This window comes from Struthio camelus, chromosome 1, assembly GCF_040807025.1.
Source record: "Struthio camelus isolate bStrCam1 chromosome 1, bStrCam1.hap1, whole genome shotgun sequence".
Taxonomy (NCBI): domain Eukaryota; kingdom Metazoa; phylum Chordata; class Aves; order Struthioniformes; family Struthionidae; genus Struthio; species Struthio camelus.
Window position 1 is genome coordinate 71,764,432 of NC_090942.1, and position 14,957 is coordinate 71,779,388.

At 41.1% G+C, this 14,957-nt stretch overlaps 1 protein-coding gene across 6 annotated transcripts in view; it reads left to right on the forward strand.

Annotated features, from left to right (window-relative positions):
• The window catches only part of PTPRO (protein tyrosine phosphatase receptor type O), a 158,975-nt gene that overhangs the window by 112,023 nt on the left and 31,995 nt on the right, over positions 1–14,957 (forward strand). For all 6 annotated transcript variants that reach the window (XM_068948099.1, XM_068948106.1, XM_068948115.1 and 3 more), the window contains exons 10-12: positions 1,720–1,831; positions 8,658–8,809; positions 11,459–11,579. In XM_068948099.1, coding sequence (XP_068804200.1) covers positions 1,720–1,831; positions 8,658–8,809; positions 11,459–11,579 — 385 coding nt within the window. The remainder of the gene's footprint in view (positions 1–1,719; positions 1,832–8,657; positions 8,810–11,458; positions 11,580–14,957) is intronic.

Below are 14,957 nucleotides of genomic sequence, written 5' to 3' on the forward strand. Positions count from 1 at the left end.
TTATTGTTGCAAATCCTGCCCAAGGAAACCAAGGGAAGTTAGAACTCCTTTGTCTGAATTTCAGTCTCAAATGCAACAGTACTATATTGCAGCTAAAGTGATTATTTCTTGAAAAAATAATTTTAAAGATTAAGTCTGAATTAGAAATGGAGTTTTTTCTTGTTTCTCTGTTACGGCATTTAGCAAACTAGTATGTTCTGGTGAACTTCTCTTTGGGTTCCCTAGCAGTACTCCAGTTAGGTTGTGTCAAAATGCCACTGGGTCCCACCGATTTCCCGGTAATCAGTAAATCATTTGGCCTCTCTGTGTGATATACTCTGGAGCAACAGTATCAAGCTCAGAGAGGAGGCAGGAGAACCAAAAAACAAACGTACTGACTTTAATCAGAAATTATTTCCTGGAGTTTAGCAGTTGGCCAGAAGTCTTGGATCTGGATTGCCCCCTCGCTCTGTTTAGTAGCTTAGTTCATTCTGTGTTTTGCAGCGTATTTTAAAACAGTCAAATCAACATTGGTATTGTCAAAAAAACGTCCAAGGGGCATGGCAGAAGAACTCTAGGCAGTGTCAGTGTTTTCTAAAGCCATAAAGAGAATATTTTACAAGCCCTATGTCTGGGTTGCCTTGTAGCATCTGAAAAAAGACCACTGCAATCAGCAAAGCTCTTTGAAAACGGCATTTTCTAGTTTCTTATAAATGTTCATTATTTCCAATTGCCTTTTAATTTTAATTATAAAAATATCATTAGGATTTTCATTTAAATATGAAATTAAATATTTGAAATGTTTTGTGCTATAATTGAAAGTGTTTGTTTTCTAACTTAAATATTATAAATGACATTGCAATACAACATATATTGTATTTTATGCTTCATTTATATCTCATTTATATTTATATATATAATTTATATCTCATTTATAACTCATATTTCATTCATATGTCATTCATAATAAATGATAATACAATATGAAATACACTTTGAAAATGGAAAAAAAGTTTTTTTGAAGTGATGATATCTGAGTGAGAAAAAAATTGTTTCTAATATATCCTTTAAATACATTTAATTAAAAAAGAAAAGCCCACTCCTGTTAGATATATTGCTTCTGTCAAATCTGATTTTTTTTTTTTTGACAGAAAAGTGTTCCGTAGGAATGGTTCTGACTGCCGTGGAAATCACTGAAAGGTTCCAATGTATAGGGAACTGGACCACGTGTATGTGATAAGCAGCAGAGCTGTCACAACCATGTTTGGTCTCTCTGCACAGATTTTTGAATAAATTCAAACCTCAGATTGCACGAGTTCACTGGACTCAATAGCAAATCCACTTGTGTGATGCTTAAAAGGGCCACACGATCATCACTTCCTGAAAATACAGTGTTCATGGGAGTCTGGCTTGTGTTAGGCAAGACAGGGGTGCAGGTTAATACAGCTTTGCTCATGCATTGTCTAGCTGTCTTCTCAGGCAGAGAGAAGCATGAAGAGTGACCTTTCTTTTCAACATCTGCCTGCACAATTTAGTCCTATTTCTCTCTTACGCGTGTAGAGCTTACAACCCTCCCAAATTCAAGGGGGGGGGGGGCGAGTGCACTACTGGAGTACAGAGGGGGAGCTCAGTAAAGTTGTGCCTATGCGCGAGGTGTATAAATACTGTCATATTTTATGTGTTCTACCTTACGGTGGTGCGTTTTCTCCTGAGCTGCTCTTTGTCTTTGTCACTTTATAGAGAATAGCCAACCTGTTGCCTGCTTGGTATTACAATTTCCGAGTTACCATGGTGACTTGGGGGGACCCAGAGCTGAGCTGCTGTGACAGCTCCACCATCAGCTTCATCACAGGTAAGGTGCCATAGACGGTCCGCGGAGATGCTCCTGGGAGCAAAAGTGCTGAGAAAGCCTGGCTTCACCTGCTGATATTTGCAAGTTAGTTAGTTTAACAGCTAGGGCTTTTGATTTTTTAAGGATAGCTTTGAGAACTGTTTTAGTTCATTATATGTCATTTTCCTATGCAAAGTGTAGTGTTTATTACTCTATTTTCTTCCGCCAGTTGTACTCATGGCTCGAGTGAGGGTCAGTGATCCTGCTCATCTTTTACGGCATTGTATATTTTACCCAGTGAGAAAGACATGACTAAATTAGTAATATGAATTATTAAGTTTGCTAATATTATGAAACATTTTTATGTATTTTTGCAATGTTTCCAAATGCTTTTCTCCCACCTCTTTCCCCCTCACAGTAGTGAGCTTGTAATCCATAGATCAGACGGTGACTTCTGTGGTATCTTAGTTAACATCCAGTTGAATTTAAATATTTTTATAGTATGTTGTGTAGTGCATTATCCTGGTGTTCCAACCTTGTATTGTCTGCTGGGTGTTCTTGTTCGTGCACAGTTAGGAAATAAGGGTGCTCCTTCGATCAAAAAGTTGCACTTGCACTGGGTGAAGTGGACTTGAGAAACTCTGCCTGATGCTGGCAAGTCATTCTTAATCCAGATTCTCAGCTACAGTAAATGGATAGAGCTGCATTGATTCTATGGTATACCATTCCTTCTGTGATGGAATGACTGGCTGGGTAGATGAGGGGAGAGCGGTGGATGTTGTCTACCTGGACTTCAGCAAGGCTTTTGACACTGTCTCCCATAACATTCTCCTAGGCAAACTCAGGAAGTGTGGATTGGATGAGTGGACAGTGAGGTGGATTGAGAACTGGCTGGATGCTCGAAGGGTTGTGGTGAATGGCGCAGAGTCAAGTTGGAGGCCTGTAGCTAGTGGTGTCCCCCAGGGGTCAGTCCTGGGTCCAGTCTTGTTCAATGTATTCATCAGTGACCTGGAGGAAGGGACAGAGCGCACCCTCAGCAAGTTTGCTGATGATACAAAACTGGGAGGAGTGGCTGACACACCAGAAGGCTGTGCTGCCATTCAGAGGGACCTTGACAGGCTGGAGAGCTGGGCAGAGAGGAACCTCCTGAAGTTCAACAAAGGCAAGTGCAGGGTCCTGCACCTGGGGAGGAATAACCCCATACACCAGGACAGGCAGGGGGTTGACCTGCTGGAAAGCAGCTCTGCAGAGAAGGACCTGGGAGTGCTGGTGGACAACAAGTTAACCATGAGCCAGCAATGTGCCCTTGTGGCCAAGAAGGCCAATGGTATCGTGGGGTGCATTAGGCAGAGTGTAGCCAGCAGGTCAAGGGAGGTGATCCTGCCCTTTTCCTCAGCCATGGTGAGGCCTCCCCTGGAGTACTGTGTCCAGTTCTGGGCTCCCCAGTACAAGAGAGACATGGCACTCCTGGAGAGAGTCGAGCGGAGGGCTACAAAGATGATGAGGGGACTGGAGCATCTCTCTTATGAAGAAGACTGCAAGAGCTGGGCCTGTTCAGCCTGGAGAAGAGAAGACTGAGAGGTGATCTCATCAACGTGTACAAGTATCTGAAGGGGGGTTGTCTAGAGGATGGGGCCAATCTCTTCTCCGTGGTGCCCAGCAACAGGACAAGAGGCAATGGGCAGAAACTGAACCACAGGAAGTTCCACCTAAACCTGAGAAAAAACGTCTTTCCTGAGAGGGTGACAGAGCATAAGGAACAGGTTGCCCAGAGAGGTAGTGGAGTCTCCTTCGCTGGAGATATTCAAAACCCGTCTGGATGTGATCCTGGGCAATATGCTCTAGGTGACCCTGCTTGAGCAGGGAGGTTGGACTAGATGATCTCCAGAGGTCCCTTCCAACCTAAACCATTCTGTGATTCTGTGTGATTCTGTGATTACTATCTCCCAGTGGGAAAAGCTTTGCATTTAACACACTCCGTTGTCCCTCATCAGATACTTTGAGTTCAAATCTTCAATACGTCAAATAGATATGGACTAGATAGAGATAGATACCGGCTAGCTCCTGTTAGCTCCTTGCGGTGTATTTCTAGGATCTAGGCTGTGTAATTCGAAGTTCCCTATTGAATCGTTTTGCTTTTATGCACCACTACTTAGTTCACCTTGCAGAAGTATTGCTGATTGAAAGCAGTAAATAATTCATATGCACTATAAGAGGAAACAGTGTGAAGCATTCTTAATTTTCCAGCTGTAAAAATCGTGTTATGAAGAAAATCAGCCTATCTAGGTCCCTGCCGCTCCCTCCAGAACAGATACTAGCCTAGCCCCAGGTTTTCTGTTTGGCAAGAGCCTAAGAGGATATACTTGAGGGAGGAGGTGAAGAAGTCCCATTTGCAATGATTAATATAGTGCCTGTGCTTGACTGAGCCATGAGAGAAGAATTGTCACCGAGTTAAATCCTAGCTCCACTAAAGTTGGTAGAAACCTTCCTATCCTGAGATATCTGATTCCAAGCTGGACTGTCGAGGAATTCTGGCAATGCCTCAGAAATTCATAGTGCCCACCAGAGCCCCATGAAGATCTCCAGTGACATTTCTTATCCTTTGGCATCAGTAATTTTTTCTATATCACTGTAATGAAGTCATTTTCTGACTGGTTGGTAGCTATATGAGGGGAGAAATGTGTCTTTTCACAGCTGGGGCACCAGGTTGAGCCTTTTACAATGAAAATGTTCCAGTGGGACCTGCATACTTTAATATTGTGTCTTCAAAAGGCTGCAGAAGAACTCAGTGAGGTTAAGCTTATTATAAATTATAAACTTTCATTAAGATCAACCTGGATCTCTGTACAGGGAAGGTGAAGACTGTTACAGCTATTAGATGAAAAATGGAGTAACTCCTTATGTAGTGCATGTAGACAAAATCAGAAATGGGTGAATATCTTAGATAAGGTCATCCATCTGTGATTGGCAAAACCTATCCTCAGAAAATGTATTTGGTCGTAGAATGAAAACATTCAGAGAGGGAGAGTCCCCCACCTTCCCAGGTAAGATGTACCAGTGCTTAATTCTTCCCGTTGTTAAAGGCTGAGTCTTCATTTCTGATCTAAATTTTTCTGGCTTTAACATCCAGTCCATGATTCTTGTTACATTTTTCCCTTGTTGACTGAAGAACCTCAAATGTATTTTTTTCTACTTAGAATTTAGTTTCAATCTTTTGCATTGATAAATTGCATCCATTGAACTCTTCAGGTCCTCTTACAGTCAGGCAATTTTCTATGTTCTGTTTTTCCATACTCGCCCTCTCTAATCTTTACTGTCTGTACCGAAGTATGTGAATGCTGAAATTGTAGTACCAGCCTCCTGAATACTCGCTACAGAGGCAAAATCAGCTCTCTATTCAATAATCTCCTATTTGTGCGTCTAGATGATTACTTTTGCTGTGGCATCACATTGGACGTCTATATTGATTTGCTTCTAAATCCTCCTTAGAGTAGCTACTTTCCAGAATATGCCATTCAGGAAGGGTTGCCTTTGTTCCTTTTTTCCTAAATATTCAACTTTGCACCTGGAACTTTGGAATACATTGTGTTTGAGCAGGCCCAGCTTAGCAACCATTCAGATCCCCTCATTGTCCAAATCCTCTACTCCTCTGCCCGTTGCCATGCTATTTGCGTAGTTTATCAGCAGTGGTTTTCCTTTCAGTTTATTGATGAAAATGTGGAACAGCGGTGAGGCAGATCACAGTATTTTAAGTTTTCTCCTAACAAGCAAAACTGATTTGATCAAATTAGAAGTGCTTATCAATAGAGAGACATCACTGATTGTTGGTGTTAAATACATTCCTGTCCTTATTACCTTATTAATTGAATCCTTTTCAGTTTTGTCCTCTGTCCAGTCGGGCTCACTGGCTGTCATTACTGAGATCATACCACAGCTAAGATATTGGCATATTGTTAATACTTCTGCCCTCTTCTGGACTCCTTCTGGGGAATAAAGACTTAGAAGTTACCTTCGGGAGCACAAAGTCTTAGATATTACTTGCAGGAAAGGGGCATGCCAGTTTTCCGTGTCTGCAGGTTTAAAGTCTTTGTCTCCAGCTGGTCTACTTTTCACTGTTTAAGGTTAACAAGAGACTGTGAAAGTCTTTATCACCCTCGGCCTCATTCTTTCCGAAGATGCAACAGATGTTTTTACAAAACACTTTGCCCCCTTCTGTCTCATTCTGAATAATGCTACGTCTCCTGCATAGCCTAGGCATGTTGCCAAGAATTAAAACAAAAAACAAAAAAAATCCAGATTTTAAAACAAGCGGTAGAAAGTTTTGTGGTCTTTTGGACAGTAGCAGCTGTCAATTCTTCTGTATGTAACTGGAAAGCTAACCTTTGTATGCAGAGCATAAGCTTGGTTTTTAAACCAGAGGATTATCTGGGAGTTTGGTACAGCACCTTGCAGCAAGCTCAGGGCAAACCATTTCCCTAATGCAGAGTCCCATTGCTCATGTGAAGTCTATAGCTAGGTTGGGGCCTTAGTGAACTAGAGCACCTGGGATGACAAGGCTGTCAGAAGGATCTAGATGACATATAGCTCTCTCCCATGACATCTGGTCAGATGTCTTCAGGAGGCTGCGTGGGATTTTGGGGATCCCAAGCTGTCCCGTAAGTAAATACTTCATGAGAAACAGTTGGGCTCCTGCAGCAACTGTTGCCCCCTGCAGTAGTGACATAAGGAGACTGCTGAATCACCAGTGTTACTGTGGCAATTACTGAGTTTTTAATGGCACCTGCTGTAAACAGCTGGATGTAAAACAAGAGCATCTGTAAGCAAGAGCATTCTAGACCACCAACATTTTTTTTGACAATGGTAACGTTTTTAAGCTTTGGAGAGGTAGAAGGGTAGGAAAGGTAGATGGTGTCACTGCTGGTGAATATGATCACATCTATCTTTACTGTGGACCTGTTGTCTGCCTTTGCAGTGGATGCTTCAGTCGTCGCTTCAGACCAGGTCAGCCAAGGGATTTAAGTATCTACAGCCTTTGTGCAGCTGGGCTTCCAGTGGGATATGATAGTAGGGAAGTCAGGCACAGAAATCCCTTCCTAGGTGTGGGTCTCTTCTTTATATATCCAGGTTGTTCATTGCCAGATATCTAAAATTGACAGCTGTGTGAACATTAACAGGGGAAGTATGTCATCAGTGTCTGGGTATATGAGGAAATTATTAATAACATGTAAGAGTCAGGTCAATAATAACGTTATACTGTAATGAATACACAGTCCTTGCCTAGAGATGGACTGGGAACTCTAGAAATTAAGAGATATTTATTTAAAGGCTTTATGCTAAATAAGCTTGCTTCCTCTCAACAGCATAGAAAGGCATTTTAAAGATGACTTTGAGTGAAGAATCTTAGAGATGTTTCTGAATGGCTCTAAATAAATAGTCCATGGCATCGTATTTGTTGCCTTCCTTAGTGATCACTTCAGTAAGTCTCTGCTCTCTAACAAACATCTAACTGCAAGAGCCGAGTCCTAAAAGCCTTTCTGAAGGCAGCAGTGACATCTTGTGGCCCCTTCAGACAGTCCCGCGCGCTGAGGCAGCCCTGCCTTTCCTTGCCTGAGCGGAGGAAGCGTGGAGGGAAGCGGCCCTCCCTGAGCAGCCGTATCTGAACTGCCTTCGCACAAGCACAAATGACTCAGCTGGGTTAACGTAGATGAGGATCGATCCATACAGTTTTGCAAAAGAAGCTGCCAAGCACGCAGGTTGGTTCGTACTCTTTCCCATTTTATCCAGGCTGTCCCACTGATGTCACCTTGAGGGGCATCATCGTCTTAACCCAGAACTTTGCCAATTGCTGAAAATCACTTTTGGGGCTCCATTCAATTTTGACTTAAATCCTGACCGGGGACCTGTACCCCCAACCCAGTTAGGCAATCAGGGTGAGTTAATCAGCTATACTTCCTCTGCAGTTAATAGACAGAGAGGGAGGCGCCTCCAAGAGGTCCTTCTCTTATTAATCTTAAGTACCTATTCAGGAGGAGATGAGTTGTTCTGGTGATTCATACCTTTCTTTTTCAACTGTACCAGGAGCCAAGGGCTTGCTGGCCTGACACTGCAGTGAGGAAGCTTGCAGGGCTGCTGTGGGGAGGTCTCAGCTGGGCAGTGCGGGGGACCGTGCCTGGCAGGAATGAGCAGCTGAACATGAGGAGGACAAGGGAAAACAGCTGCTTCACCTAATAACCTAGTCAAAAAGCTACTGTATTCCTGTAGACTAGATGCTTAATGCTTAGATGGCTATCAGCTAACTGCTAACTTCTGTGATGGTGGGACCTAAACCCGGGGAATAAAGGTGGCTGAAAGTTTTCTTACAAAGATGTTCTTTGGAAAACTGAACATCTGGGGCTTTTCCTCCTGAGAAGATGCCAGCTCAGTGAAGAGAAGGCTTTTTTTTTCATATGGAAAAGCTATTCAAATTATTCAGTGTCACAATTTGTATTTATTTCTCACTGAATGTCACTTCTTTTCAGGGCTACAACACAGTGAAGCAATATCTGAGGCTTCTAACTTGATTTTGTGTTCCATTTATGAATGTTGAATCAAAAAATGGTTGTGTCAGGCAGTAACTTCATACTTTGCAAAATATATTTGTGTTCCAAAAGTCCTCCAGGGAAAATGCCTTTTTTTATCTATTTCAACTAGCACTCAGGAGCCAGTGTAAATGCAGGTGCTTTTCTTATTCATACTTTTCTGGTATTTTTGTAATACTCTCTTCCCAACGGCATCCTTTGGCAGAAGTTTATAATTGTGCTTGGTAATTCATTGTGTTAGATCCTTCTGTAATCCTTACTCCCTCCAGCACCAGTGGCACCTGAGATTACCTCCATCGAGTATTACAACCATCTTCTGTACGTCAGCTGGACCTATGGAGGAGATGGTACTGACCTTTCCCATTCCAGGATGCTGCATTGGATGGTCATTGCGGAAGGAAAGAAAAAAATCAAAAAGAGTGTGAGTATGACTGGGGAAAGTGTAGCTCTTTCCTGTATATTGTTGCGTTCAGTTGAAAATTTTTAATTACAAAGTTTAAGCAAGCTGACTGAGAATGGCAGAAGCCTCATCAGCTAAGGTATGCACTTCGGAAGGCTCACACTCTCAAAATAGTGAGCAAAATGGTTGTATTGTGATTTGACACAAGCAGTGATAATTTAAGTGAGAATGTAGAAATAGCTTCATGGTATTAAAACTGTGAACTGCAAACAGTAAAACATAAGAGTATTTTTTTAGTAAGCTAATCTTGTCCCTTCGGTTTCTAGTTAACGATAACCTAGGCTAGACATACTGGCTGAGTTTTCTGGTTTATTCAGTGCGGGTAGTATAACTTCCCATTTTCTGACTTTATGAGACAGACATTCTTATATATTATGTTTGTTTTTCATTTTTTATTTGAATACAAGTTCCACTAACTGATAGGATGAGGATTTCATCCAGAGCATATGCACTTGCTCAGAAAACTTGACAGACATACAGAAGCGTTCTTGGCACGTTCTCTTGAACTCCTTGAACCAATTTAAAAATTGCTTATAAACAGAAGTCTGTGTTTTGTCCCATTATGCATTAAGTATTGATTCTGTAAGGTACTGAGATGCACTAAGATCTAACTTAAAGACGAAGAGCAGCCCTTGGACGTAACAGCATCAAGCGTTTAAAGCAGTAGTGGAGCACTGCAGGGCAGGAACTCCTAATGCCTGCAATATAGCTTCATAAAGCCTGAGGCCATGGTTTTTTTTTTTTTTTCTGCACCATTATTGATATTTCAGTCATTGATGTGCTGAAAGTGTTTGGTCTTTTTTGAGGTTCTACAGCTGAAGGCTAAGCATATGCTGAATTAGAATTGCATTTTCATCATAAGCCCAAATTCATCAGCAATTTTTATTTGGATTCATATGGAGCCCCCTAGCTTTTATTGGATTCTTAGTGGCTGCAAGAGTGCACCCATCTGGAGCTTGTGGCAATGTGAGAGTCTAATTATATGATTAGTAGAACTGATCAAAATTATGAGACTTCTGAACAGCAGGAGCTTCCAATATTTGGATCTTTGTTTCAAGTGTGGAAGAAAACTCAATATTGTAATTTTTTTCTGACAAATAAACTATTTTAAGAATTGCATTGTAAAAAAATAAAAATAAAAGCTGTGAAAGGGAAGCTCCTTTCCCTTCCTTCCAAAAATGATGTTCTCTGCAAGTTGATTATTTCTTCCAGGAAAAAATCTTATTTTTATCAAAACCATAATTTTCAGTAAAACTTTTTTTATTATTAAATTCTTAGAATAAGTACAAGATTCAAGTTAGAGGAGATCTAAAAAAAATCCCCAAACTTCAAAACTGTCTTTAGAAATATTTATCATCTTATTATTTTAATGACAATAGAACCAGCAAGTATTATTTAGGAAACTCCTGTAACAGCTTATTTATAGCTAATTGCTGTGCCACAACTCATATTTGTAAATACTGGTGCATGTTTCCAGGCTAAAGGGTACACCTGTTCTAGGCTCTGTTGGTTAGGCACTTTCAGAAAAGGTTTCCTTTAAAAATCAGAGTGTACTAATATGTCTTTATCTGATTTATTATGTTATATTCACTTTCCTTGTGGGGTTATTTGAAAGGATGGGTAACACAATCAAGTAGTGATGGCTTATTATTCCTGCTATTTGTATACTTCCCGTTAGCAGAGAGGCTCTGAAGAAGTTGGTCCATTTTGCTTTAAACAAGTGACCAAAATAATGTGGATGGCCCTGTTAGTCTTGATTCAGAACTGTCACTCTCTCTCCAGGACTGAAAAATTCAGTCTGAAAATTAAGTGACTGTAAACACCAACATGAGATTTCCTACATGCTCTCTTTATAGTTAGTCTACAAGCACTCTGAAAACAGTCTGTTGTGGTATTGGAGCTCTGCTTCCTTTTTCTGTGGCGTTGGATAAGTTGGGATCTTAGTCACCAGTAGAATGATGGGAAAATTTTTTGACAGTTTTTTGAATTTCAGCGCAGTTTCAGATCATGTCCGGGTTCAAATTTGTAGATGAGACAAGTCAGTGCTTTCTATAGCCTATTTTATAATCCAGTCTGTCAGTTGGACCTGAGATCTATGTCAAGTGAAAAGATCTGCAGACAGATGTTAGACTTGCCCAGCCAGATCTAATTTGCAAATTCTTAGCACATATATGTGTACTGGCTTGCCTGTATGCAACTTGTATATTTTACTTAGAGATATCTGACGGGATTTAAGGTCCCCTAAAGTTACAGTGGAGTCAAATGTATGTTTTTGGTTAAACTTAGTTTGACATTTTGTAGAACTTGAAAAATCCAGATGCAAGATTATCCTCTTTCCTTTTCTCTTTACATTTTCACTGATTGTATAGAAAATGCAGCCTGAGATTGTCTTCTCTCTGCATTGTGGTATTCTATTGAGCATTGAGCATTATGTTTTTTTTCTGTTGGTGTCAGTGGGAACCAGTTCATTTAACAGGTTCAGAGTATGCAGAAAATATCTACTGTGATGCTTAGAATTTTGTCTGTAGCGCATTAAGTGATCAGATTAATTTAACAAGAAGAATATCTGCTTTGGTAATATTTAATGCTTAGTGTCTACGATTATTGCAGGTAACACGCAACGTGATGACTGCAGCGTTGAGCTTGCCTGCAGGGGACATCTACAACCTTTCAGTGACTGCCTGTACTGAAAAAGGCAGCAATACTTCCCTGCCCCAGCTTGTGAAATTAGGTAAGAATATGCTTGCGTGTTTGCTAAACTAAACTCACTTCAGTGTAAAAGTAGCTCTGTCAGCAGGTTCAGCATCTTCCTCATTTCAGAGTCATGTACCTGTGACTGCATTTTCTGGAAAGTTGTAATTTTCACCTCACCTTGCTGTGAAGATCATCTCATTCATGTGTGTGAAACTACTCTCCAAGAGTGGCAGAATCTGCCTGTAAGTGGAAATAGGAGAGTGGAAATCTCTTGGTGCCTCCCTGGGAGAACTATCCTGCTCCATAATTATTTCCCTAAGGAGGTTTCAGGAACTAGGATTCAGACTTAGCAGCTGAAAAGCTGAACTTTTCAATACAAAGCGCAACCCTTCTGGGGTTTGATAAGCCTACTTCTGGGTCTCAATTCTATCTCCTGGTCTGATTTCCTGTCTCCTCTTCTCTCTGCCTGGACAACTCCATGGTCCTCCATCCCTGAAAATGTATCCTTAAGTAAAAATCAGTGACAGTATTCTTTATAAAAAGCAGCCGAATTCATGGCTGTGGAACCCAGCACCATTCTTAGGGAAATATATATACTCTATTCAAAGAAACAAAAGAGATTTTAGAGTTTGATCCTTTAGGTAAGAAGGATTTTGAGATATAACTTTCTCCCCAGCATCTTCCTTTACATCTAAAGAAGGTGGCACAGTACACCGCTGTATCTCCACAGCTTTTACATTACTTTTACACACACATAGAATCCTTGAGCCCTAGGTACCCAAAGTTGTGAAATTATGAAGTGTGCCTAACTGCTTTTACAGGTATTAACTCTGCTGTGAAGACGGATAAGGAAGAGTTAATAATTTCAAACCAGATTATGTTCTCTATCCACATAATAAACCTTTCCTGAGTGACAGTGAGAGGCGTAAACTTAAAGAATTCCACAATTTCTAATTAATTAGAGGTCTTGAAGCAATTATCTATTCTTCTTTCTGCATAGTTCTCTTCCGCTCAAATCTCTTGAACAGTGTTGGGGCATGCAGCGCAGTTAGAACATTCTGAAGTTCCTCTAAGTCTTTTCACTGAAGGAAAGGATGGAAATTTGAAGGATGTAGACAAATTCCATGGATTTTTTTCTTCCCTGTGCAAGTCCTGTTCACTGCTTGCCCCATGTGTGCATACAGTTAAGTGTGTATGTTTGCTTCCAGGACTGTGTGGGTGGGTGGGTGTGGGTAAATATATCCCCCAACCACCATTATGAAAATGGTTTAGAGGGAGTACTTGGAAACATTAGCTAACTTTATCTTTCAGACAGGTCCGTAAGTGTCATGTATTATGCATGCTGCACACTGTGCAACCTAGTTATACCTTCCAATTCTTTGCTTATGGGCAGGGAAACAGCAAGCGGTGAATGCAGGCAGAATCTCACTGAACTGTTATGGTTATTTTGCTCTTGTTCTTTTATTGACCAAAAATAAAAGAAGGCTGAACAAATTCAGTTTTGATAAATCACTTCTAAACTCTACTTTTTGTATTTGTTTGTTTTTTTTTCCTTTATGCTGTTTGCATTTTGAATAGGCAAAAGTAAGGATATTTTACTGGAGGTTTTTCTTCTCCGTGTTTCTGAGGGAGCAATGAGAGTTGTAATTAGAAGTAGTGGAAACTGATTCTAAGTGATAGACAACTCAGCACTTGGCACTCACTTAAGGGCTCCTGCCAAATGTTCTTTCTTCCATGATGTTTGCTTCATCCTGGCAAATTTCCACTTGCAGACAAATCAAGCCATTTGCTGAAGGCAAAAGGAGAATGTGCTTGAAATGATGCCCACGTATAATACTCATATTTTAATTGAGACTATTTTTTATCTTGAGTAGAGGATGGAATGGGTTTCTGAATCTAGGAGCAGATACACTGCGGGGAATTAAGGCAGAGGGAAGCCTTCCCATGTAATTCTGGGGCAACACGTACCCTGCAGTCCACGTGACAAGGAAGAAGCCTAACTGTGCCTCAGTCCCTACCCTGCTCTCCTTAACTCTCTCCCTGTTGCCAATATAGTCTTGGCAGACTCCAGCTCTAAAACACTGGTCTGACTGTCTGAGGATCAGATGCTTCACCAAAATGTCTATAACCTCTTGAGCAAGTCATTTATGCATTTATGCCAGATTTTTGATGGCAAATCTTACACACTACATCCAAGCTCCTCAAGAGATTATTTCTGAAGGAAAAAAAAGAAGAGCAAAATATTGTTGTATGTGTTACCAAAAACTTCCAGAGAGCAAAACATTTAACATACATAGAGACTGGGGATGAGATTCTGTGTTCACCTACGCAATGATGGCAGGAGAATAACTCTGTGCTGATCGGGGAAGTTCAGTGAGCTGCTGCTTCACACCTTGTTTGATGCTTTTCTAAGTGCCTTAGTCTCCTGGAATTAGCTCATTGCTTGAGAATGTCAAATTTCATTAAATATCAATAGATTACTAAATCTGCAAACTCTGGGGAACAGCTTGGAAATGTACATCCCAAACTTTGCACCCAACAAAGGCAAACAAAAAGAGCTTAGGAAGCCTGAGGTTTTGAAGGCTTGAGATTGCCAGTATCCCTCATGTGAAGTCATCAGGATCAAAATCAGGAGCAAGCCTTGATCTTTAAATGATCTGGGAAAAAAGTATATCTTAACATCATGCCAAAAATGTCTAAGCTGTTCTCTTTCTGTGCTTCTTAGGTTTTCCTTTCCTGTTCACCTATGCTTTCACTATTCCGCTTTAATTCGAGCAGACATTGCAGTGATAAGTGACCTCCACTAGAGGTCATATGTTGCCTCTCAGTGACAGTTACCAAAGCTACCACTGTAAATGAAGATGGAGGAAGGATGGGCCTGCAAAGAGAGAGCCAAGCCTATTTTCCTGCACGTTGTGGGGATGTTGAGTGGCAGATTCAGATGCTTGTTTCATGGCTCAGTCTAACTCCTCAGTGAAAATGAACGGCGGTATCTCACCTGGGGGTATCTCTCACCATCATTCCTAGGAGGGCCCCAGAATCATGCTCTCCCAAGCCTTTCTTAGTGCCAGGTACGGAGCCAAATGGAAAAGGCTAGAGCTGGGACTGTTTGGTCATTTGAAAGCCCCCGTTAACAAATCTAAACTGGGCCAGACTAGCAGATTTCTACTTGCATGTCCCTAGCCCCTTAGCCTTTCTGGGACTGAGGGACCTGAGGCAGCATTTTTCCCTTCTGTTATTTTCTTTTCTTCCTCCCTCTACTTATTCCTACTCCACCCCTTTCCAAAGCAGTTGCTTTATTCCTCCTCCACTTCGCACTCTGCACAGAGCTGCAAGATGTGTGAAGTAATGCTTCAAGAACTGCAAAATGAGTGCTTGGAGGCCTTGGAAAATCAGTGTATGGCTGAGGAAACAC